Source organism: Pectinophora gossypiella, unplaced genomic scaffold, assembly GCF_024362695.1.
Source record: "Pectinophora gossypiella unplaced genomic scaffold, ilPecGoss1.1 Pgos_42, whole genome shotgun sequence".
Lineage (NCBI taxonomy): Eukaryota > Metazoa > Arthropoda > Insecta > Lepidoptera > Gelechiidae > Pectinophora > Pectinophora gossypiella.
Genome location: NW_026063252.1, coordinates 149,554 through 173,942, shown reverse-complemented (window position 1 = coordinate 173,942; position 24,389 = coordinate 149,554). Strand labels below are relative to the sequence as shown.

At 43.5% G+C, this 24,389-nt stretch overlaps 2 protein-coding genes across 2 annotated transcripts; one reads left to right on the top strand and one right to left on the bottom strand.

The window, feature by feature from the left end:
• The first annotated feature begins 6,559 nt into the window (after positions 1-6,559).
• On the top strand, positions 6,560-12,316 carry LOC126381276 (uncharacterized). The gene has a single exon (XM_050030772.1). It carries the CDS (start codon positions 6,560-6,562, stop codon positions 12,314-12,316), a length of 5,757 nt encoding a protein of 1,918 aa, XP_049886729.1.
• Positions 12,317-13,731: 1,415 nt separating this feature from the next.
• Positions 13,732-16,332, bottom strand: LOC126381275 (uncharacterized). Its single transcript, XM_050030771.1, has one exon. The coding sequence runs from the start codon at positions 16,330-16,332 to the stop codon at positions 13,732-13,734; it is 2,601 nt and encodes an 866-aa protein (XP_049886728.1).
• Between the last annotated feature and the right edge of the window lie 8,057 nt (positions 16,333-24,389).

The window sequence follows — 24,389 nt, the reverse complement described above, 5'->3', positions numbered from 1 at the left end:
ATCAAAACTGATTCGTACCCAAAATGGTATTCCAAAGCTCTGAAAAAGTCAATTAGGAAAAAGTTCAAGTACCTCCGCAAGTTTAAAAAATACGGCAATCGCTCAGACCAAGCATCGTATAATATATTAAGAGACCGCGTTCGTTATCTCGAATCTGTATGCTACAACAATTATATCGAACTCGTCGAGAATTCTATCGAAACAAGCCCGCGCTGCTTTTGGAGGTTCATGAACTCTAAATCTAAATCGAATTCAGTGCCTTGCAGTCTTAAACTCGGGAATAATACCTATAATGATGGAAACTCAATCACCTCTGGCTTTTCAGATTATTTCCGTTCTACTTTTTTGGATTCCACAACCAATCCAATAACATATCGCTTAAGCTTTGAGGACACAGTGTCCACTGCCAGCTCATCTACTTCTGACATTTCTGCTATCGAAGTTGATGTTGATATGGTTACTAAGCTGCTGTCTAAGCTCGATGCCAGTAAATCTGCAGGGCCTGACTACCTGCCTGCCCGTTTCTTGATTAATTGCGCTAAAACTATATCTGTTCCTCTAGCCTTGCTATTTAGGAAATCGTTCGATTCCGGCATAGTACCAACTCTCTGGAAACAGGCTTTTGTTACTCCCGTCCATAAAAAGGGCCTTAAAACTGACATAGCCAATTACCGACCGATATCTAAATTGTGTATTGTCTCGAAGGTGATGGATAAGCTGGTATATGAACAGTTGTACCCGGTGCTGAAGCACTCGTTTAGTGAATCTCAGCACGGTTTCTTAAAGGGGCGGTCCACAGTATCTAACCTTATTCTGTTAAATGATGCGGTAACTGAGGCAATGGATAATGGAGATCAGGTCGATGTCATTTACACTGAATATAGCAAAGCCTTTGATCGGATCCAGCATGATTTACTTCTAGCCAAGTTGTCTAAGGTCGGCATAAGAGGAAACCTTCTACGGTGGTTCTCTTCCTACATTGATAATCGGTCACAGGCTGTAGTCGTTAACAATTACATTTCTAGCTGGATTGTTATACCCAGCGGCGTGCCTCAAGGCTTCTGGGGCCATTGCTGTTTATTATCTTTGTGAATGACATCGACCACTGCTTCCACTCCTCGCAGCTACTCTGTTTTGCTGATGACATGAAAATATTCGCCCGCATCTCATCGATTGCTGACGCTGAGGCGCTCCAGTCGGATCTTTCTCGTTTGGAGGATTACTGTTCAAATCATCTGCTCGACTTGAATCCTGTTAAGTGTAGTATAGTAACATATACTCGCAAACATATCCCAATTAATTTCCACTACACTCTTAAGGGTGAAATTCTTGAAAGAAACAAGCTAGTACGAGATCTTGGAGTGTTTCACGACAGTAAGCTGATGTTTGACGCCCACATTGAGAAAATTACTGCTAAGGCATATAAAGCACTTGGGTTTGTGATGCGTTCATCAAAAGACTTCGTCAGAATTAAAACGTTTAAGATACTGTACTGTACCTTTGTGCGCAGTAACTTGGAGTATGCGTCGCAGATCTGGAATCCTATGTACCAAAAATACATCCATCAAATTGAGAACATACAAAAGAAGTTTGTGCGTTATGTTTGCTACCGGTTTAAACAGCGATATTCATCTAGTATGTATTTGGATATGTGCAGGAGATTTCATTTGCTCCCTCTCGAGAAACGACGGGAAATAGCAGACTTGATTTACTTGTTAATAAAAATAGGTAAAAAAACTTTTTAAGTTAAACGGTTTTATGTTAAACATACATTGCAATGTTTAAGCTAAATGTACTAAAAACCAAAAAATAATAAAATAGATACAGTCGTGGGAATTATAAACATATGCATAGACTAGACTAAAATAAAACCGTGGGGCACGTCAATTGTCTACAAATTATCGACTTAATGTGCGATAGAAGAATCGTTTAATTCGTCGTTAGGCAGTTGGCCCGCAGACGGTGAGGAAATTACTTACTATTTTCTTGCTCATGGAAATTCCAATAGTTTTACACTCCATGTAAATAAAAGAGATGTTTCAACTAGTTTATCGTTGGATATTCACACTGCTGGCTGGCGAGGAATCGTTTCACTGCTCGTAGTTTGTCTTTAATCGACAAAATATATGATAAAAGTACTACTCGCTCACCACTATGAAACCCTAAAACTCGCTTATAATCGAGCTTGCTAGCTTGTTTCCACATTCTAGCCCTACTTATCACACGTCCATCGTTGTCGGTTGAACAACTGCCTAATTATAGTGTAACATTACAAAACAAACATTTTAATCAACGATTGTAGACAATTGACGTGCCCCACGGTTTTATTTTAGTCTAGTCTATGCATATGTTTATAATTCCCACGACTGTATCTATTTTATTATTTTTTGGTTTTTAGTACATTTAGCTTAAACATTGCAATGTATGTTTAACATAAAACCGTTTAACTTAAAAAGTTTTTTTACCTATTTTTATTTTCTAGTTTTTAGTTTTTATTTCGCATTCTGTTTAATTCATTTAGTGCTTCATTATTGCAAGGTTTCGTGCCCGTTAGTTTATTGCAGTCCAACTCCTCTATACGTAGTCCCCGCAAAGATCTTACTCTACTAAGAGCCACGTAGGCTTGACCTTCTTCAAACAGTTTCGCACCTAAGTATACGACTGCGTGATCCACAGTGCTGCCCTGCATTTTATGTATTGTAGAAGCCCATGATAGTATTAAAGGCAACATTCTTCTTTCAGCCGTCATCCCAGATTCAATTTCTAAATTTTAATACATACATACACATACATAAACTCACGCCCGTAATCCCTAGTGGGGTGGGCAGAGCCACAAGTAATCAAAGACAACTTGCAGCCACTGTTGATACGATGTCGTAAGCTGGATATGATGAACCTTATGGTGATAAGGGATCAGCCTATCGCCCATAAAATTAGTCCATCATGTTAGAGGACACAAATAAATAAAAATAAATTAAAACGCAAACGCACGCGTATTAATTTTATTCTTATCTTATCTTATCTAGCCTAAAGTGTCCCACTGCTGGGCAAAGGCCTCCCTCCATTTCTTCCAGGACTCTCTCTCCAGTGCTTCCTCCGGCCAGCCTTCCAGCATTAATTTTATTATTATTTACTAAATTTTAATCTTATTATTATACGCCATTTAGTGGCTGCGCCCATCTTAAATATTGAGGTTGTATAGTGCACTGTATTCTTCTTGTCAAGCCCTTTTATTTGATACCCATATTGGTGGGATTGATAAAAAATTGTTATAAGCCATTTGGTAGCGGCGGCCATCTTAGATTTCAATTTTGCATAGTAAATTGTATTCTACTTGTTGAGACCTTTCATTTGATACTCATGTTGATGGGATTGACAAAACCTAAGTTATCCGCCATTTTGTAGAGGCCGCAATCTTGGATTTTAATTTTATATAGTACATTGTATTCTACTGGTTGAGCACTTTCATTTGATACCCATATTGATAGGATTGATAAAACCTACGTTATCCGCCATTTTGTAGCGGCCGCCATCTTGGATTTAATTTTTTTTTAAGTATATTGTATTCTGCTTGTTGAGCCCTTTCATTTGATACCCATATTGATGGGATTGATAAAACCTACGTTATCCGACGGATTGATAAAACCTACGTTATCCGCCATTTTGTAGCGGCCGCCATCTTGGATTTAAATTTGTTTAGTATATTGTATTCTGCTTGTTGAGCCCTTTCATTTGATACTCATATTGATGGGATTGATAAAACCTACGTTATCCGCCATTTTGTAGCGGCCGCCATCTTGGATTTATAATGATAATGAATAAACATAATTGTATTGTCACCAAAATCCAAAGTGTATACAAAATTTTAGATTAATCGGTTGACAGAAAGAGGGTGAAATTTGAATTACTAAATTTGACCCAAGAATAAATAAAACAAACGGGGTGAGCTAAATATAAAACCGTTTAATTTTGCATAGTAAATTGTATTCTACTTGTTGAGACCTTTCATTTGATACCCATGTTGATGGGATTGATAAAACCTAAGTTATCCGCCATTTTGTAGAGGCCGCCATCTTGGATTTTAATTTTGTACAGTACATTGTATTCTACTGGTTGAACATTTTCATTTGATACCCATATTGATAGGATTGATAAAACCTACGTTATCCGCCATTTTGTACCGGCCGCCATCTTGGATTTAATTTTTTTTAGTATATTGTGTTCTGCTTGTTGAACCCTTTCATTTGATACCTATATTGATGGGATTGATAAAACCTACGTTATCCGCCATTTTGTAGCGGCCGCCATCTTGGATTTAATTTTTTTTTAGTATATTGTATTCTGCTTGTTGAGCCCTTTCATTTGATACCCATATTGATGGGATTGATAAAACCTACGTTATCCGATGGATTGATAAAACCTACGTTATCCGCCATTTTGTAGCGGCCGCCATCTTGGATTTATAATGATAATGAATAAACATAATTGTATTGTCACCAAAATCCAAAGTGTATACAAAATTTTAGATTAATCGGTTGACAGAAAGAGGGTGAAATTTGAATTACTAAATTTGACCCAAGAATAAATAAAACAAACGGGGTGAGCTAAATATAAAACCGTTTCATTTTGCATAGTAAATTGTATTCTACTTGTTGAGACCTTTCATTTGATACCCATGTTGATGGGATTGATAAAACCTAAGTTATCCGCCATTTTGTAGAGGCCGCCATCTTGGATTTTAATTTTATACAGTACATTGTATTCTACTGGTTGAGCATTTTCATTTGATACCCATATTGATAGGATTGATAAAACCTACGTTATCCGCCATTTTGTACCGGCCGCCATCTTGGATTTAATTTTTTTTAGTATATTGTGTTCTGCTTGTTGAGCCCTTTCATTTGATACCTATATTGATGGGATTGATAAAACCTACGTTATCCGCCATTTTGTAGCGGCCGCCATCTTGGATTTAATTTTTTTTAGTATATTGTATTCTGCTTGTTGAGCCCTTTCATTTGATACCCATATTGATGGGATTGATAAAACCTACGTTATCCGCCATTTTGTAGCGGCCGCCATCTTGGATTTATAATGATAATGAATAAACATAATTGTATTGTCACCAAAATCCAAAGTGTATAAAAATTTTAGATTAATTGGTTGACAGAAAGAGGGTGAAATTTGAATTACTAAATTTGACCCAAGAATAAATAAAACAAACGGGGTGAGCTAAATATAAAACCGTTTAATTTTGCATAGTAAATTGTATTCTACTTGTTGAGACCTTTCATTTGATACCCATGTTGATGGGATTGATAAAACCTAAGTTATCCGCCATTTTGTAGAGGCCGCCATCTTGGATTTTAATTTTATATAGTACATTGTATTCTACTGGTTGAGCATTTTCATTTGATACCCATATTGATAGGATTGATAAAACCTACGTTATCCGCCATTTTGTACCGGCCGCCATCTTGGATTTTTTTTTTTAGTATATTGTGTTCTGCTTGTTGAGCCCTTTCATTTGATACCTATATTGATGGGATTGATAAAACCTACGTTATTCGCCATTTTGTAGCGGCCGCCATCTTGGATTTAATTTTTTTTTAGTATATTGTATTCTGCTTGTTGAGCCCTTTCATTTGATACCCATTGTTACGGACAGCCGAGAAGAGGAGGTCGCGGGCTAAGAAAATTCACGCACGACCCGCTAATTGCGTCGCGAAACGGAGGAGCGACGCGGGGAGCGGTGCGGGGAGCGACGCGGGGCATGGCGCGGGGAGCGACGCGAGGAGCAGATACATGGCGCGGCGCTCCTGATTGGCCGACGTAATGCGCGCACAGCCCGCTAGTTCCGGACCGAAGATTTCCAATAAGAATCTGATTGGACACGTCACGAATCACTTCTTCTCTACTTCTCTGATTTTACATCGATTTTCTATTTTTTACTTACGATTTTTACTTGTATTTTACCTTTGTATTTTTAATGTGGTTTACCAAATAAACCGGATCTTCACTTGCACCGCGGGTTTTCTTCAGTCCCAGCAAATAAAATCTGCATAAGCAACAGCGGTGGTCCTTCGTCGTCGGATAGAAGAAACCTGAATCCTCAAGAAAGAAGACGAACCCTCAAGAAAGAAGACGAACCCTCAAGAACGAAGACGAATTCTCAAGAAAGAAGGCCTACTCTTAATACGGAAAAAAGAAGAGGAAGTCTCAAGAGAGAAGAGGAAGTCAGAAGAGGGAAGAGGAAGTCTGAAGAGGGAAGAGGAACAATCAAGAACCGCAAGACTGAAGATTGGTCTAACATCGATATAAAAACATCGATATATTCTTAATTTCAACTTCTAGTTTCAACGTCCTAATTTCAACAAGGTAGCGCAGTCTTGTCCACCTAACGGTGCCAACGGGAGGCTGTGTGCACATCATACGTCCGTTAGGACGGAAAAGTGACTCCTTGAAGCGGGAGTCGCTACTCGCACAGCCTTTTTCGAGGTTACGAGTTAGCCGTATAGCCTTTTTCGAGGCTGCGGTAGCTTCTGGCTTACGCCGAAGAATGCCCATCACGAGGAGCAAGAAGACCTTTGAAGCTAGAGAGAACACCTTTGAAGCTAGAGAGAACACCTTTGAAGTCAGAGAGAAGACCTTTGAAGATAGAGAGAAGTCCGCGCCCGCCTCCGCCGCGCCAATGGTACTCATCGAGAGAGACACGGCCGCGCTCCGGCGCACCACGACGTCAGCCATGCACATCGGTGAACAGCCTGCCAGCACGTCGGCAGCGTCCGCGAACACGGTTGTCCCGCAACGACGACTCGTCACGTCCACGGAAGGGGGGCAGGTGCAAGTCCCGCCTGTCAGAGCAAGTACCCGCTCCGTGCGATCGATGCGCTCCACAGCAAGTACGGCGGCGCGCATCAGACAAGCCGAGCTCGACGCGGAGATACAATTAGCTGAAATGAAACAGCAGGAACTCCGTCTAGAAGCCATCAAAGTCAAGGCGAAACTTGAACGGAGCGTCGCAATGATAAGGGAAGAAAGCGAAAGAGGAAGCCAAATCGATGAACAGGAAATCGCCGCTGAAACGCATACGGAGGAACAGCAACGCGTCCACGACTGGTTGATTGAAATGGAATACAGCCAGCCGCGGGGGGAGGGACGACGCCCGCCTCAGCACAGTATGGAGCCTGTTCTATGCGCGAGAAACGCGCACGCGAGCGAGCGAGATGGAAGATGGAATCGAGAGGCACGAGGGAAAGAGAGGGAACTACGCCCACCTAGCCCTATTCCTAATCAACGTACGAGCTTTCATGCGACGAATAAAGAAGAGGACACGGTCGATAGAATAGCACAAGCGCTAGAAAAGATCGTGAATAAACGTCCGGTGCCCCGCCAAGCCCACGAGCTGCCTACGTTCAGCGGCGCCGCGACGGAATGGCTACCCTTCAAGGCGGCCATGCGGGATTCTACGGCGATGTACAAGTATTCAGACTACGAGAACCTCGCACGGCTACGGAACTGTCTACGAGGGAAAGCACAGGAGACAGTCGCCGCGCTGCTATACTCGGCGACTAGCCCCGACGAGATTATGCGAACACTGGAGCAATGTTTTGGAAGACCAGAGATGTTGATCGAACGAGCGATGGAAGATATAAAGAAGTTACCTAAGTCCGGTACGTCCGCGGGCGAATTGAACACCCTCGCGGTCAAGTTAAAGAACATCGTATGCGTGTTAGGTGGCATCGATGAAAGAGGATATCTCCGAAACCCCATGCTCACACGAGAGGTCATCGAGAAGCTAAGCCCACATCTCAAGTCTAGGTGGTATGACTTTGCCTACGAACACGGAGACCCATCGGAAGCCGAGATAGCAACGCTGTCAAGATTTTTGGAACGTGAGGCCGACCGTGCGATGCGATTTTCATACGCCACATCGCCCCAGTCGCTGAAGGAGACTTTCAACAATCAAGAAAAGAAGTCGTTTTCACGTGAAAGGCCACGTAAAGACGTGAAAGTCTACGCAACCACTGAAACACCCACCGCACCGACCGTCGAGAGAGAAAAGGAAGCCGTCACAAAACGATGTCTATGCTGCGGCGGCAACCACGACGTACCCGATTGTAAGAAATACAAGAGGATGACGGTCAGCGAACGATGGCAGTGGGTGAAAGAAGAGAAAATATGCTTCAAGTGCATCAACAGAAAGCACAGGAGATTCACATGTAAAGCAAAGAGGTGCGGAATAGAAAACTGTCTCTTACCTCACCACAGTACGTTGCATATGGACAAGTCGCCCGCCGCAGCTGCTCAACCGAAGTCACCGCCAGTAAACGAGGAAAATGTCTTGTCCGCGTCGGCCACTACAAGCGGCCCGGTCAAGGTGTTATTGAAGGTGTGCCCGGTGGAGATACGCGTACCGGGAGGACCGTCATTGAAGAGGTACGCGCTACTAGACGAAGGCGCTACCATCACGCTCATGGACGAAGGCCTAGCGAACGACCTCGGCGCCAGAGGACATGTGAGCCCGCTACACATACACGGGGCCACAGCGAGTCAAAAGGAGACGCAAAGTCGTGTCGTCAAGATTGAAGTACGAGGCCAACACGAAGAGCAGTTTCACGTCATCACCGCCCACACGGTGAAACAACTTACGATCGGAAGCCAGACGGTGAAAAGGAAGTTCGTCGAATACGAACACTTGAAGCACCTACCACTCGATGACATGAGTTACGAATCGGCGCGCCCGAGCCTACTGATCGGCGCCGACAACTGGCATCTGATTATCTCGAAGGAAATCCTCATCGGCAAACGCTACGAGCCCATCGCATCACGCACCGAGCTGGGATGGACGATACATGGCACGGTGCCGCGGAGCTTGTACCGAGGGGAGGATCAGCTAGTCCTCCACGTACACGCCAAGACGGAAAAAGACGTGAGGAACTTCGCTAATGAAGATGAGGAATTAAACGCGCTCATCAAAACACACTACGACGTCGACGCCCTAGGAATTGCCTTGATAACGAAGCCGAGGAAGGCCGAAGAGAGAGCGATCGACATCTTCAATAAAACCATCGAACGAGTCAACGGAAGATATCAAGTGGGCCTGCCATGGAGAGACGAGCAAGTAGTCATGCCGCCCAGCTATGAAATGGCTTTCAGGAGACTGCGGACTATCGAGAGGAAGATGGATCAGTCCCCCGAATTCCAGGCAGCCTACACAAGCCAGATAGAGAACCTACTCACGAAGGGATACGCCGCAGTAGCTAACGGAGACGAGAGAGACAACGACAAGTCATGGTACCTACCTCACTTCGCCGTGACGAACCCTAACAAGCCAGGGAAGGTACGCCTAGTCTTCGACGCAGCCGCCAAGTCGAGAGGAGAGAGCCTGAACGATCACCTCCTAGATGGACCCGACTTACTGCGAGCCTTACCGGGAATTCTCTATCGCTTCCGGGAGAAAGAGGTCGCCGTCACCGCCGACATACGTGAGATGTTTTTACAAGTAAAGATTCGCCCTGAAGATCGACCGGCTCAAATGTTCCTGTGGAGAGGTAACGAACGAAAGAAGCCACCCACGGAATACGTCATGTCATCGATGATATTCGGCGCCCGGAGCTCACCATTCCTAGCGCACAGTGTGCGCAACCACAACGCACGCGCGCACGCTGAGACACACCCCGTGGCCCTCCGAGCGATAACAGAGAGCCACTACATGGACGACTTCGTGGAGAGCTACGCGACCAAGAAGGAAGCAACACGAGCAGTACACGAAGTAACCTACGTACACGAGCAAGCCGGGTTCATACTAGCCGGCTGGAACTCGAGTAGTGAAGACGTAATACGAGACATACCCCCGGACCGCCGCGCGCAGCTACCTAAGGAAATGGGAACCGCTGGTCATCAAGGCAAGACTCTAGGTCTAATATGGGAGGCCACTAAAGATGAACTAATGTTCAACACCGCGCTGCCTAGGGTACCGGAGGAGGTCAAGACGTCAGCACGCCCGCCGACTAAGCGCGAAGCCCTCAGCGCTGTCATGTCGATCTTCGACCCACTTGGACTGCTAAGCCATCTCACCATAACGGCTAAAATCCTACTGCAAGACTTATGGAGACAACAGAGGATAGGATGGGATGACCAAGTGCCGGAAGAAGCCGCCGAGGACTTCACTAAATGGATACGAGCGGTCGACAGCGTGCGAGAAGTTAAACTGCCCCGTTGCTATGCGCCAACGAGGGGAGTACTGGAACGTCAGCTACACGTATTTAACGACGCGAGCGACAGAGCGTACGCCACGGTAGCGTACTGGCGAATCAAGTACGAAAACGGAGAGGTCATCATCACGCTCGCCGGCGCAAAGGCTAAGGTAGCACCGGTGAAGGCACAGAGCATACCGCGACTGGAACTGCAAGCCAGCCTCATAGGCGCACGATTCGCCCACAGTATACAAGAAGAACATAGACAGAAGGCTGACAGGATCGTGCTCTGGTCAGACTCGAAGACCGCTCTCCACTGGATTCGCAACGACATCATCAAGTACACGCCGTACGTAGCTCACCGCGTAGGCGAGATCGCTAACCTCACGCACATCGAACAATGGAGATGGATACCGAGCGAGTTAAATGTAGCCGACGACGCCACACGACCTAACTACGAGGTGCGAGCCGACCAAAGATGGTTCATTGGCCCGGCGTTCCTCCGGGAAGAAGAAGAAAGGTGGCCATCGGAACGCACCGAAGAGGAAAATGACAACGGACAAGACGAGATAGTCTGCGCCACGGACAACAGCGAGGGGCCGGCCTACCTACCTGACATAAGTCGGTTCTCCTCTTACGAGAGACTCGTACGTGCGACAGCCTACGTCTTACTAGCCGTCGATAAAATGAAGAAACGAACGCGAACACTGAAACTCGCCCATATCACAAAGGCAGAAGAGCTATGGTATAAGAAAATGCAAGAGGACTCGTACTCCGACGAAATAGAACGACTGAAAAAGGACTTGAAGTTACGTCCGAACAGCGCGCTGCGTAAGCTCGACCCACGGATAGACGACAGAGGCTTACTTACACTACACGGTCGCGTGGGCGTGGCGAGAATAAGCGAGCAGTCAAAAAGTCCGCTAATAATGGACGGCCGCCACGCTTTCACCCGGCTACTCGTCGCGCACGCACACAAGGCGGCGAACCACGCCAACCGAGAGCAAGTTGTCAACGACCTGAAACAGAAGTTCTATATCACACGTATACGACCTACAGTACGAGCCGTGGAGCATTCATGTCAACTCTGCAAAGTGAAGAAAGCCAGACCGAGACCGCAAGTTCACGGAGACCTGCCCTACGAAAGACTCGCAGCGCACGCGAGGCCATTTAGCTACACGGGCCTCGACTTTTTCGGCCCTATGTACGTGACGGTCGGGCGACATAAGGAAAAGCGCTGGGGCGCCCTGTTTACGTGTCTCACTACGCGAGCGGTCCATATAGAGATCTCACCGTCGCTATCTACGGATTCTGTTATTATGTGCCTACGGCGGATGGCGGCGCGGCGGGGGTGGCCAGTAACAATCTACAGCGATAATGGGACGAACTTTCATGGCGCGGACGAAGAGCTGCGAGCAGCGCAGCGAGAATGGGGTCCACAACTCAAGGACTTCGCTCTACTACAACGAACGAACTGGAAATACATCGCACCCGGGGCACCGAATCAAGGTGGAGCATGGGAGCGGCTAATACGCTTGGTTAAGACAGCGTTAGTCGCCACACTACACGAGCGCTACCCCAGGGACGAAGTACTCGCCACATTACTTACGGAGGCAGAGTACACTGTCAACGCACGCCCTCTCACTCACGTGCCTGTTGAGCCAGGAGACATGGAGGCGCTAACACCGAATCACTTCCTACTGGGGACCTCCGGCGGCCTACCGACTACCGGGCCGTGCAGGGAGGTAGACAGGAGGACCTGGAGAGCCACGCAGGCGCTGGCTGACGTGTTTTGGCGTCGATGGCTAACGGAGTACCTACCTACACACATACCACGTGGAGGCACACGGAGCGGGCGCGGAGCGGACCTGAAAGTTGGTGACGTCGTGATTATCACTGATCCAGTACTGCCGAGGAACATCTGGCCACGAGGTGAAGTAATCAGACTGCATCAAGGACCCGACGGACTGACCAGAGTCGCTGACATACGAACAAGAGGAGGGATATTCCGCCGACCTCTACGACGTCTCGCCGTCCTCCCGGTGAAAGAGGGCTGCGAAGATCTACGCCGAGGGGAGGATGTTACGGACAGCCGAGAAGAGGAGGTCGCGGGCTAAGAAAATTCACGCACGACCCGCTAATTGCGTCGCGAAACGGAGGAGCGACGCGGGGAGCGGTGCGAGGAGCGGATACATGGCGCGGCGCTCCTGATTGGCCGACGTAATGCGCGCACAGCCCGCTAGTTCCGGACCGAAGATTTCCAATAAGAATCTGATTGGACACGTCACGAATCACTTCTTCTCTACTTCTCTGATTTTACATCGATTTTCTATTTTTTACTTACGATTTTTACTTGTATTTTACCTTTGTATTTTTAATGTGGTTTACCAAATAAACCGGATCTTCACTTGCACCGCGGGTTTTCTTCAGTCCCAGCAAATAAAATCTGCATAAGCAACACCCATATTGATGGGATTGATAAAACCTACGTTATCCGCCATTTTGTAGCGGCCGCCATCTTGGATTTATAATGATAATGAATAAACATAATTGTATTGTCACCAAAATCCAAAGTGTATACAAAATTTCAGATTAATCGGTTGACAGGAAGAGGGTGAAATTTGAATTACTAAATTTGACCCAAGAATAAAACAAACGGGGTGAGCTAAATAAAACCGTTTAAAAATAACTACTGGTGTTGTTGATTGTCCAAGCCTGCTATCAAAAATATATATTAAGCCCCCTTATAGAAGTCTGCGTCACAATAATTTGATTTTTCTTCCGCGCGCTACTACTAACTATCGACTTAAAACTATTTGCGGCTCGCCAAATATAAGTATTCTGTCGATAGTTAGTAGTAGCGCGCGGAAGAAAAATCAAATTATTGTGACGCAGACTTCTATAAGGGGGCTTAATATATATTTTTGATAGCAGGCTTGGACAATCAACAACACCAGTAGTTATTTTTAAACGGTTTTATTTAGCTCACCCCGTTTGTTTTATTCTTGGGTCAAATTTAGTAATTCAAATTTCACCCTCTTCCTGTCAACCGATTAATCTGAAATTTTGTATACACTTTGGATTTTGGTGACAATACAATTATGTTTATTCATTATCATTATAAATCCAAGATGGCGGCCGCTACAAAATGGCGGATAACGTAGGTTTTATCAATCCCATCAATATGGGTGTTGCTTATGCAGATTTTATTTGCTGGGACTGAAGAAAACCCGCGGTGCAAGTGAAGATCCGGTTTATTTGGTAAACCACATTAAAAATACAAAGGTAAAATACAAGTAAAAATCGTAAGTAAAAAATAGAAAATCGATGTAAAATCAGAGAAGTAGAGAAGAAGTGATTCGTGACGTGTCCAATCAGATTCTTATTGGAAATCTTCGGTCCGGAACTAGCGGGCTGTGCGCGCATTACGTCGGCCAATCAGGAGCGCCGCGCCATGTATCCGCTCCTCGCACCGCTCCCCGCGTCGCTCCTCCGTTTCGCGACGCAATTAGCGGGTCGTGCGTGAATTTTCTTAGCCCGCGACCTCCTCTTCTCGGCTGTCCGTAACATCCTCCCCTCGGCGTAGATCTTCGCAGCCCTCTTTCACCGGGAGGACGGCGAGACGTCGTAGAGGTCGGCGGAATATCCCTCCTCTTGTTCGTATGTCAGCGACTCTGGTCAGTCCGTCGGGTCCTTGATGCAGTCTGATTACTTCACCTCGTGGCCAGATGTTCCTCGGCAGTACTGGATCAGTGATAATCACGACGTCACCAACTTTCAGGTCCGCTCCGCGCCCGCTCCGTGTGCCTCCACGTGGTATGTGTGTAGGTAGGTACTCCGTTAGCCATCGACGCCAAAACACGTCAGCCAGCGCCTGCGTGGCTCTCCAGGTCCTCCTGTCTACCTCCCTGCACGGCCCGGTAGTCGGTAGGCCGCCGGAGGTCCCCAGTAGGAAGTGATTCGGTGTTAGCGCCTCCATGTCTCCTGGCTCAACAGGCACGTGAGTGAGAGGGCGTGCGTTGACAGTGTACTCTGCCTCCGTAAGTAATGTGGCGAGTACTTCGTCCCTGGGGTAGCGCTCGTGTAGTGTGGCGACTAACGCTGTCTTAACCAAGCGTATTAGCCGCTCCCATGCTCCACCTTGATTCGGTGCCCCGGGTGCGATGTATTTCCAGTTCGTTCGTTGTAGTAGAGCGAAGTCCTTGAGTTGTGGACCCCATTCTCGCTGCGCTGCTCGCAGCTCTTCGTCCGCGCCATGAAAGTTCGTCCCATTATCGCTGTAGATTGTTACTGGCCACCCCCGCCGCGCCGCCATCCGCCGTAGGCACATAATAACAGAATCCGTAGATAGCGACGGTGAGATCTCTATATGGACCGCTCGCGTAGTGAGACACGTAAACAGGGCGCCCCAGCGCTTTTCCTTATGTCGCCCGACCGTCACGTACATAGGGCCGAAAAAGTCGAGGCCCGTGTAGCTAAATGGCCTCGCGTGCGCTGCGAGTCTTTCGTAGGGCAGGTCTCCGTGAACTTGCGGTCTCGGTCTGGCTTTCTTCACTTTGCAGAGTTGACATGAATGCTCCACGGCTCGTACTGTAGGTCGTATACGTGTGATATAGAACTTCTGTTTCAGGTCGTTGACAACTTGCTCTCGGTTGGCGTGGTTCGCCGCCTTGTGTGCGTGCGCGACGAGTAGCCGGGTGAAAGCGTGGCGGCCGTCCATTATTAGCGGACTTTTTGACTGCTCGCTTATTCTCGCCACGCCCACGCGACCGTGTAGTGTAAGTAAGCCTCTGTCGTCTATCCGTGGGTCGAGCTTACGCAGCGCGCTGTTCGGACGTAACTTCAAGTCCTTTTTCAGTCGTTCTATTTCGTCGGAGTACGAGTCCTCTTGCATTTTCTTATACCATAGCTCTTCTGCCTTTGTGATATGGGCGAGTTTCAGTGTTCGCGTTCGTTTCTTCATTTTATCGACGGCTAGTAAGACGTAGGCTGTCGCACGTACGAGTCTCTCGTAAGAGGAGAACCGACTTATGTCAGGTAGGTAGGCCGGCCCCTCGCTGTTGTCCGTGGCGCAGACTATCTCGTCTTGTCCGTTGTCATTTTCCTCTTCGGTGCGTTCCGATGGCCACCTTTCTTCTTCTTCCCGGAGGAACGCCGGGCCAATGAACCATCTTTGGTCGGCTCGCACCTCGTAGTTAGGTCGTGTGGCGTCGTCGGCTACATTTAACTCGCTCGGTATCCATCTCCATTGTTCGATGTGCGTGAGGTTAGCGATCTCGCCTACGCGGTGAGCTACGTACGGCGTGTACTTGATGATGTCGTTGCGAATCCAGTGGAGAGCGGTCTTCGAGTCTGACCAGAGCACGATCCTGTCAGCCTTCTGTCTATGTTCTTCTTGTATACTGTGGGCGAATCGTGCGCCTATGAGGCTGGCTTGCAGTTCCAGTCGCGGTATGCTCTGTGCCTTCACCGGTGCTACCTTAGCCTTTGCGCCGGCGAGCGTGATGATGACCTCTCCGTTTTCGTACTTGATTCGCCAGTACGCTACCGTGGCGTACGCTCTGTCGCTCGCGTCGTTAAATACGTGTAGCTGACGTTCCAGTACTCCCCTCGTTGGCGCATAGCAACGGGGCAGTTTAACTTCTCGCACGCTGTCGACCGCTCGTATCCATTTAGTGAAGTCCTCGGCGGCTTCTTCCGGCACTTGGTCATCCCATCCTATCCTCTGTTGTCTCCATAAGTCTTGCAGTAGGATTTTAGCCGTTATGGTGAGATGGCTTAGCAGTCCAAGTGGGTCGAAGATCGACATGACAGCGCTGAGGGCTTCGCGCTTAGTCGGCGGGCGTGCTGACGTCTTGACCTCCTCCGGTACCCTAGGCAGCGCGGTGTTGAACATTAGTTCATCTTTAGTGGCCTCCCATATTAGACCTAGAGTCTTGCCTTGATGACCAGCGGTTCCCATTTCCTTAGGTAGCTGCGCGCGGCGGTCCGGGGGTATGTCTCGTATTACGTCTTCACTACTCGAGTTCCAGCCGGCTAGTATGAACCCGGCTTGCTCGTGTACGTAGGTTACTTCGTGTACTGCTCGTGTTGCTTCCTTCTTGGTCGCGTAGCTCTCCACGAAGTCGTCCATGTAGTGGCTCTCTGTTATCGCTCGGAGGGCCACGGGGTGTGTCTCAGCGTGCGCGCGTGCGAGCCTATCGCTCTAACCACTAGACCACGGAGGCTGTCAATTTGTCATTAAGGTATTAAGTAGGTATTATAGATAGTAGGTAGGTATCTTGGTATAGGTACAATAAAGTAATATTTTACGTCTTTAATTATTTTAAACCCTACAATTTATGTTAATACGGCTTTATTATAGTTTAGTTACTGAAAATGGTTCGGAATCGAGACGTCTATAGGCACCTATCGAACCTATCTATCATCACAGCCCGGACACTTCATACAAACAACCTATCCCCTACTTTAAACATTTAACTAGGTAGGTAGGTACCTACATTAACTTGTCTACATCTAAGTAGTAGGTAAGTTGTAATTAGCTAGGTACCTAACATTTCAAAAAAACTCAAGGTCGGTAGGTAATAACTCACTATCACTATACTAAAACCCAATATTATGTAGATATTCAAGCAATAGGTAGGTACCTAACTAACCTACAATAAAAATTTGATTGTATTTGTATTAATTCAGTGGTAGGTAAGTACCTACCTACCCAATTGTAGGTAATAACTTGACAAATTAATTGTGCTTACCTGGTGAGGAAGTGCTTGAGCGATTTTGAACGTCTTGAGTCTGATATGGTTCTGGAACTGCACTTCTCTGGAGTCTTTTTCTATGACCAGTCTCATTTCGTACATACTTGATATTGAAATGGTCAATGCATAAATACCTTGACCGCAAATTTTCTGCAGGCAAGTGGGCAATGTTCATATTACCTACAAGAAAAGAATATAATTTTCAATAAAACATAAATAGCCTATAGATGTTCCACTGCTGGATCGTCTCTACCCTCAAATAACAGGAGGTAATCGTTTTGGTGGTAGCCCGGACCAACTATATAATTTCTGAAGCAAAGCTTACTCTTACTTTTTCGGACAATTAAGTGACTTAGTCCGCAATGTCATAACTAAACAAAGATTAATGGTTGGATCATGGTAGTGGTTCCCTGGAAGAAATTGCTTAAACAGGCCTCCCATGTGTACTGTAGTAGGTATGTTGCATAAATTTTTGTATGTTCTGACTGTTTGTGATCATTAAAAATATTTGATTTGTGATGAATAATCTCACAAAGTAATTTTGATAATATCAGAAACAGTACCCGGACCTCCAGATCATAAGCCTAATGTTCTAATCAATAATACACAGAGGCAGAATCTACTAAAACAGCAACTTTTGACATGTCTTATTAAGTTCTTGTAGGTACCTACCTATACATAATGTATGTATAGATTGTTACCTGCTGAAAGGTGGTCAGGTGTGAGCGAGACCAAGATACTAGGTATACCTCATTTGGGTTCCTGGCTTCTGTACACAGTCCCGATGTGTGAAATTGGTACAAAACTGTAGGTTTGGTAGATAGTAGTTTATCTTAGGTATCTATTAAGACTGTATAAGAAGAAATAAATTAATGTTTTATTTTTATTTATTTTCATCTTAAATTAAAAGTAAATGTGTAAGTAGATATCTGGGGGGCCAAAATGGCTACATCAAAGCAATTCATCTAAGAAAGCAATATTGCTATTTGACATTTGTTTGCATCGCACACTTACTTTTATATGCACAAATGTGAAACTGAAATATTGCTTTCTTAGATGAATTGCTTCGATGTGGCTATTTTAACCGCCCTGGTCTATAAAATGTTCAATAAAACAGTCCAAAATTCAGCAATAATTATGTACTTGATTGACTTTTTTTTTAACTTTTGTCCCTTTTATTCCACAGTTCACTTGGAAATATAAATCCATCGCATACAGTATTGGTATATAGTAGGTACTTTACAAGTTTTTGACTATTCCAGTGCTTTAGTAGTTATAGCAATTGGTTCAGAATCTGGAGGCCCTGAGTTCCCAGTAAGAATATGTTAAAAATCACTAATTATGATTTTCAAGTTTGATTAGTATATCTATATGCCATGCTAAATTACCCAATTGTACAAAAGTTAATTTAATAATTCCAAATTGACATTGAGCACAATACCTAATTATATTATGTTCTTCAGACAGAAAAAACTGTTCTACTACTCTAAACTGTTGATCTCAGCTTGAGTTTAAGTATTACATTAATTATGGTAAACTAAATGATAAATGGTGACAAATGATAAACCGATTAGGTACCAAAATAATAGTCTAGCAAGTAGGGGGAGTGGCAATAACTTTCCCACCATGTTAATTAGGTATTTCTTTTTATTTTATTCCAGTTTTGATTGTCATTGATTCTATCAAATTGTTTGTTTGATAACTTTTTGCAGTTTAATATTAAAAATAAATAAAAGTAAACATTTAACTACTTACCGCAATTCTCAAGCCATACTTTTAGGCGGTTGACGTCATCCCACGGAAAACGGAACATTGACTTCTGTTCCGAAGAATTTGTACAATTATAATAAGAACAATTGTGTGCAGACATTTTTTATAACCACTGTTCCTGTGCCGCTACGTGAAAGCAGGTTTCATGAAGCCAAATCAAAGTCCGATTTCAGTCCAGGGTTAGTTTGTAAACCACAATACACAAAACGTAGAAGGCGCGTTCGACTCGTAATTCAAACGAAAACAAACATTTTTAAACATAGGTAGGTTACTAACCTACCTACGTTATTTGAAAGTTGCGTTTTTTTTTTGTTCTCAAATTTAGTTTTAAATGATATTTATACAGGTTATATTTTTTTTTTAAATTTGATATTGTATCTCCCATAATTTATGAGAATTACAACTAAACATTTAATTAATTCAATAAAATATATTTTGCAAATAAACACAATCTTTTAAAAACGTAATATTTTATTATCTGTGGCAAAGCTAGATCGATGTTGCAATAATTAACGATAGATGGCGCAACTTTAAGCGAGCTTCTTACACATAATTATAGATGGCGTTAATAAAAACGAGAACGTTCAACCCCTCAACAAGCTCCATACTCGACGTAGTTCCGACGTAAATCCGCTAGAGTAACCACTAAATTTAAAAATATAAAAATCTCCATTAAATGCCAATATCTTTGATTAACTTTTGGTTGGAGTATAACTTTTAAATTATAAAACATAATTTTAGTGCCCATTTATCGATTATTGGCTTTTAAAGAAACTTTAATTACAAATCGGTACTATTAGCGTCATCTATTGAAATTTTTTTGAACAATGTTTCCTAATGTTCGCGATGAGAACCCATGGTTTTAATAACCTATGCGCTACAACTGAATTAGATTTGTTCAACACTGGTTGTGAGGCAGCGAGACGTGAGATTAGCAAGCAATTCTTTAACCTGTAGCATAGAATAAATAGTAGTGTATCTAGGTTGAATGACGCGTGCATTGTGAGTGTAGCCTTTTTGTACATTTTGTGTTTTTGAGACAGTAATGGTTAACTGCTGACTTTGTTATTATGCCTAGTGTAATGTGCATTAGTGCAAACCTTTTTGTTTGTTTTTTTTTTTTTTTTCAATTTGCTATCTGCGAGGAACTATAATTGGCTTTCTGTTTTTACCATAAGTTGCTACTAAATTAATTATAGCTGTTGTTTCTCCGAACATTAAATAAATAAATAAAATAAATAAATAAATAAATAAAATAAAAAAAATAGATAGGAATGGTTTACATGGAATGGCTCACAAAAGAAAATTGATGCAATTTTAAATTGTCAGAGTCCCAAGAATGTTAATGAAGTTAAATCTTTTTTAGGGATGGTGAACTATTACCGGTGTTTCGTACCGAATACATCGAGTGTGTTAAGTCCGTTGCATAATTTATTAAAAAAAGGAGTTAAATGGAGTTGGAGTGATGTTGAGGAGCGCGCTTTTAGGAAGATTAAAGAAGAGCTCGCCGGCGAGCGCGTGCTGGCGCACTACTCGCCGGAGCTGCCGACGGTGGTGACGCGTCGGCGAGCGCGTAGTTGCGTATGCGTCGCGCTCGCTTTCTAAGGCGGAGGCAAATTATGCTCAGATTCAGAAAGAAGCTGCAGCTATAATTTTTGCAATAAAAAAGTTTCATAATTATCTTTACGGTCGCACGGTTCCATTTCTGCTCCGCACGGACCACAAACCTTTATTATCCATTTTTGGGAGTAAAAAGGGGGTGCCAGAGATGGCAGCTAATAGGTTACAGCGGTATGCTTTATTTATATCGGCATATAATTTTCATATTGAATATATTAAAAGTGAAGAAAATGTAGCTGATTTCTTATCAAGGTCAGTAAGTTGTGGTCAGGATGAAAGCGAGCCTAAGATAGAAAGCGCTTTGTATATAAATTTTATAGCAGATTCCGTAATAAAACCATTAACGGTTGAAATGATAAAACAAGAAATAAAAACAGATAAAACTTTAAAAATAATTACAAATTACATTAAAAATGGTTGGCCGAGTAAAATAACAGATTTAAATTTGAAACCATATTTTGATTGTCGATGTGAATTATCAATAGAAAAGGGTTGTCTGTTACGCGGTCACAAATTGATTATACCTACGGTATTTAGGGAGCGGCTGCTAGACGAGTTACATAGCGCGCATTTTGGAATTGTGAAAACTAAGACGGAAGCGAGAGCACGTATGTGGTGGCCTAATATAGACAAACATATAGAACAAAAAATTGGAAACTGTACTATCTGTAATACATTACGGACGGCACCACCGCGCTCTCCGCTCGCGGTGTGGCCGTACCCGAACCGTCCTTGGGACCGGATTCATCTCGATATGTTGTCATTAGAAGGAAAACAATTTTTAGTCATAATAGATGCTCATTCAAAGTGGTTAGAGTGTTACATAATGAATGCCATTAACCCAGCTAAAGTTTTTCTAGTGACGTGAATACAATTATTGAAGAATTGTAGATGTTTAACGACGACATAAAATACACTTATGAGTATGATTAATTTTTTGTTGAAATTTCATATAGAAAAGGCAGCCCCCGACGGATATTCCTCGGTTATGTATTATGGTAAATTTATTATCGCTACATTTAAGTATATCTTCGAGAAACAGACACGTTAGGAAAAAACTGTAAACATCCATATTCATTGTTAGGTACTTAAGTATATCTATTACCGATGTCTCGAGATATCAACTCTTTTTTAGAAAGTATTTTTAAGTCTAATATAATACACTTCTCATCAAAAAAATCGAAACACTTCCGTTTTCATTGTTTCTGTCCGAATTTAACACAAAAAAGAATTCATACGATGAAAAAAAATACATAAATGTATAGCTGGCAGTTTGGCCATTACAGTAATAAGCGAAAATTCTAAATTCAAAATTAGAATTTCATTTGTTTATCTTATAAACGAAATGAATCACTGTTTTGAGACAAATGTGTGTTTAGGGTTGGAGTACATTTAGCGTTTAAAAACTAAAAATTGGCGCCTATCCTTAAACTTTTTGTTTTTTATTTCAATACTGTGACTTTGGGACGTCTGAAAAAAGGTTTTTTTTTCTAAAACGTATGGATACTTCGCCCACAGAAGCCGCCCAAGTTGTGGCATTGCTGGATTCTGGCCTTAGTCAGCGTGTTGTGGCTGCAAGACTGCATCTAAGCCTGTCATCTGTTCATAGAGTCTATAAACGTTATCGGGAGACTGGTTTGTTCACGCGCCGTTCAGGATCTGGCAGGAATCGGGTCACTTCTGAGCGAGATGATCGATTTATTGTAAATACTTCTTTAAGAAATCGACGCCTTAACGCTTTTCAACTGCAGCAGCGGTTTCGTGTTGTACGAAGGGTGGCTGTAAGTGACTCTACAATTAGAAGAAGGTTGAAGGATCGTGGACTGGTACCGCATAAGCCAGCAAATGGGCCGAAATTAACTGCAGACCATCGAAGAGCGCGCCTTAACTTTGCACGTGAGCACCTAAATTGGTCATACCTACAGTGGAGCAAAGTTCTCTTTTCTGATGAGTGTAAAATTATGCTGTATGGTAACGACGGAAGGAACAAGGTCTACAGAAGAGACGGAGAACGCTATGCACAATGCTGCATTGAAGAAAAGGTCAGCTATGGTGGCGGTTCGTGGACGATTTGGGGAGGAATCAGCGCCGACGGTAAGACAGAGCTTGCTTTCGTGTCTGGGCCACGTCTGCCTGCACTAAACTGTCATCGGTACGTCGAAGAGTGTCTTGAGCATCATGTGATGCCCTATGCACATTTTATTGGCAACGGCTTCATATTCATGCACGACAATGCTAGGGCTCACACCGCGGGCGTCGTACGAGATTATCTTAACGAAGTCGATATCTCTATTATGGAATGGCCAGCAAGAAGCCCGGACATGAATCCCATTGAACATCTGTGGGATGAATTAAAGAGACGAATTCGAGCAAGAGATCCTGCCCCAGAAACACTTAGCCAGCTGCAAGATGCAATCCAAGAGGAATGGGACAATATACCACAGCATGTGATCGTGACTCTCATCCGATCGATGAAGAACCGTATGGAAGCAGTAATTAGAGCTCGGGGAGGGAATACAAGTTATTAAATAAACGTTTTTTAGCTTTTTTTTTCATTTACGTGTGTTGTTTTATCCATTTCCTCCATACGGAATAAAAATGACTCATTTAACAAAATACGAAACCTATGAAAAATTCATTTCAATTTTGAACATTAACATTAAGATTTGATAAGCTCATATTACTCACTATTAAACGACATTTAACATTTATTCCTGAATGTACACATTTTTCTGATAATCCTGACAAAACGTAAACTTGCAAGGTGTTTCGATTTTTTTGATGAAAAGTGTATTTCGTTACATAATAATTGGGTTAAGTCGGGGGTTTTGAGTTATTTTATTCTTTTTCGATGAGATTTTAACCGTCGTGGGTTTTTTTTTTAATTTTTAATTTTGCTTAATTTTATTTCCGACTTTTTAGAGAGCATATACGAATTATAATCTATACTAGCTTTTGCCCGCGACTTCGTCCGCGTAGCGTGTTATAAAAGAGAGATCTTTGTGTGTGTGGGAGTGCATGTCAAATTTCAAGCATCTAACTTATGCAGTATAGATTTTTTCATACAACATTTTTTCCCCGCTAACTCCCATTTTTCAAAACGCAGCCATAACTAAACTTAGGTATGCATGCATGCTAGATTAAAAACATCTACTCCTATCTTACGCGGTTTAGATTTTTTCATACAAATGTTTTTTCCCGCTAACTCCCATTCCCGTGGGAATTTTGCAATATCCTGTTGCAACTAAGCTTTAAGTTTACTAAGGTACCTGCATGTCAAATTTCAAACGTCTAACTTGAGTGGTTTAGATTTTTCATACAAAAGGATTTTCCCGTTCCCGTAGGAATTTCGGGAATTCCTTTCTTAGTGCACCTCTACGGTACCTAAGGTACCTGCATGTTAAAGTTCAAACGTCTAACTTGAGTGGTTTAGATTTTTCATCCAAAAGGATTTTCCCGCTAATTCCCGTTCCCGTAGGAATTTCGGGAATTCCTTTCTTAGTGCACCTCTACGGCACCTAAGCTACGTCTCTTCCAAATTTCAAGTGCCTACGTTTAGCCGTTTAGGCTGTGCGTTGATATGTCAGTCAGTCAGTTTCTCCTTTTATATATTTAGATATTTCCGTCATACATGATTTCTATGTAACTTTAACCATTAAGGCTGCTCACGCGACGGAAGCTTAAAAAATGGTATAACTTCTCCCGTTTTCCCAAAATTTCCCTTCACTACTCTGCTCCTATTGATTGTAGCGTGATGAAAAGTATACTATAACCTGCCCAGGAGTATGAAGAATATTTGTACCAAGTTTCATTAAAATCCGTCCAGTAGTTTTTGTTTCTATAAGGAACATACAGACAGACAGACAGACAGACAGACAAAAATTTTACTGATTGCATTTTTGGCATCAGTATCGATCACTAAATATATTTAATGTACAGAATTGACCTCTCTACAGATTTATTATAAGTATAGATAATGTGTAGGTAAGATCTCGCAAAACAATAAGTGTGATTCATCCTACCACATAATATTAAGTCCCTT

What these genes read in the sequence shown, in the direction of transcription:
- LOC126381276 (XM_050030772.1), top strand. Translation starts at nt 6,560, where the DNA reads ATGCCCATCACGAGGAGCAAGAAGACCTTTGAAGCTAGAGAGAACACC.
- LOC126381275 (XM_050030771.1), bottom strand. Translation starts at nt 16,332, where the DNA reads ATGGACGACTTCGTGGAGAGCTACGCGACCAAGAAGGAAGCAACACGA.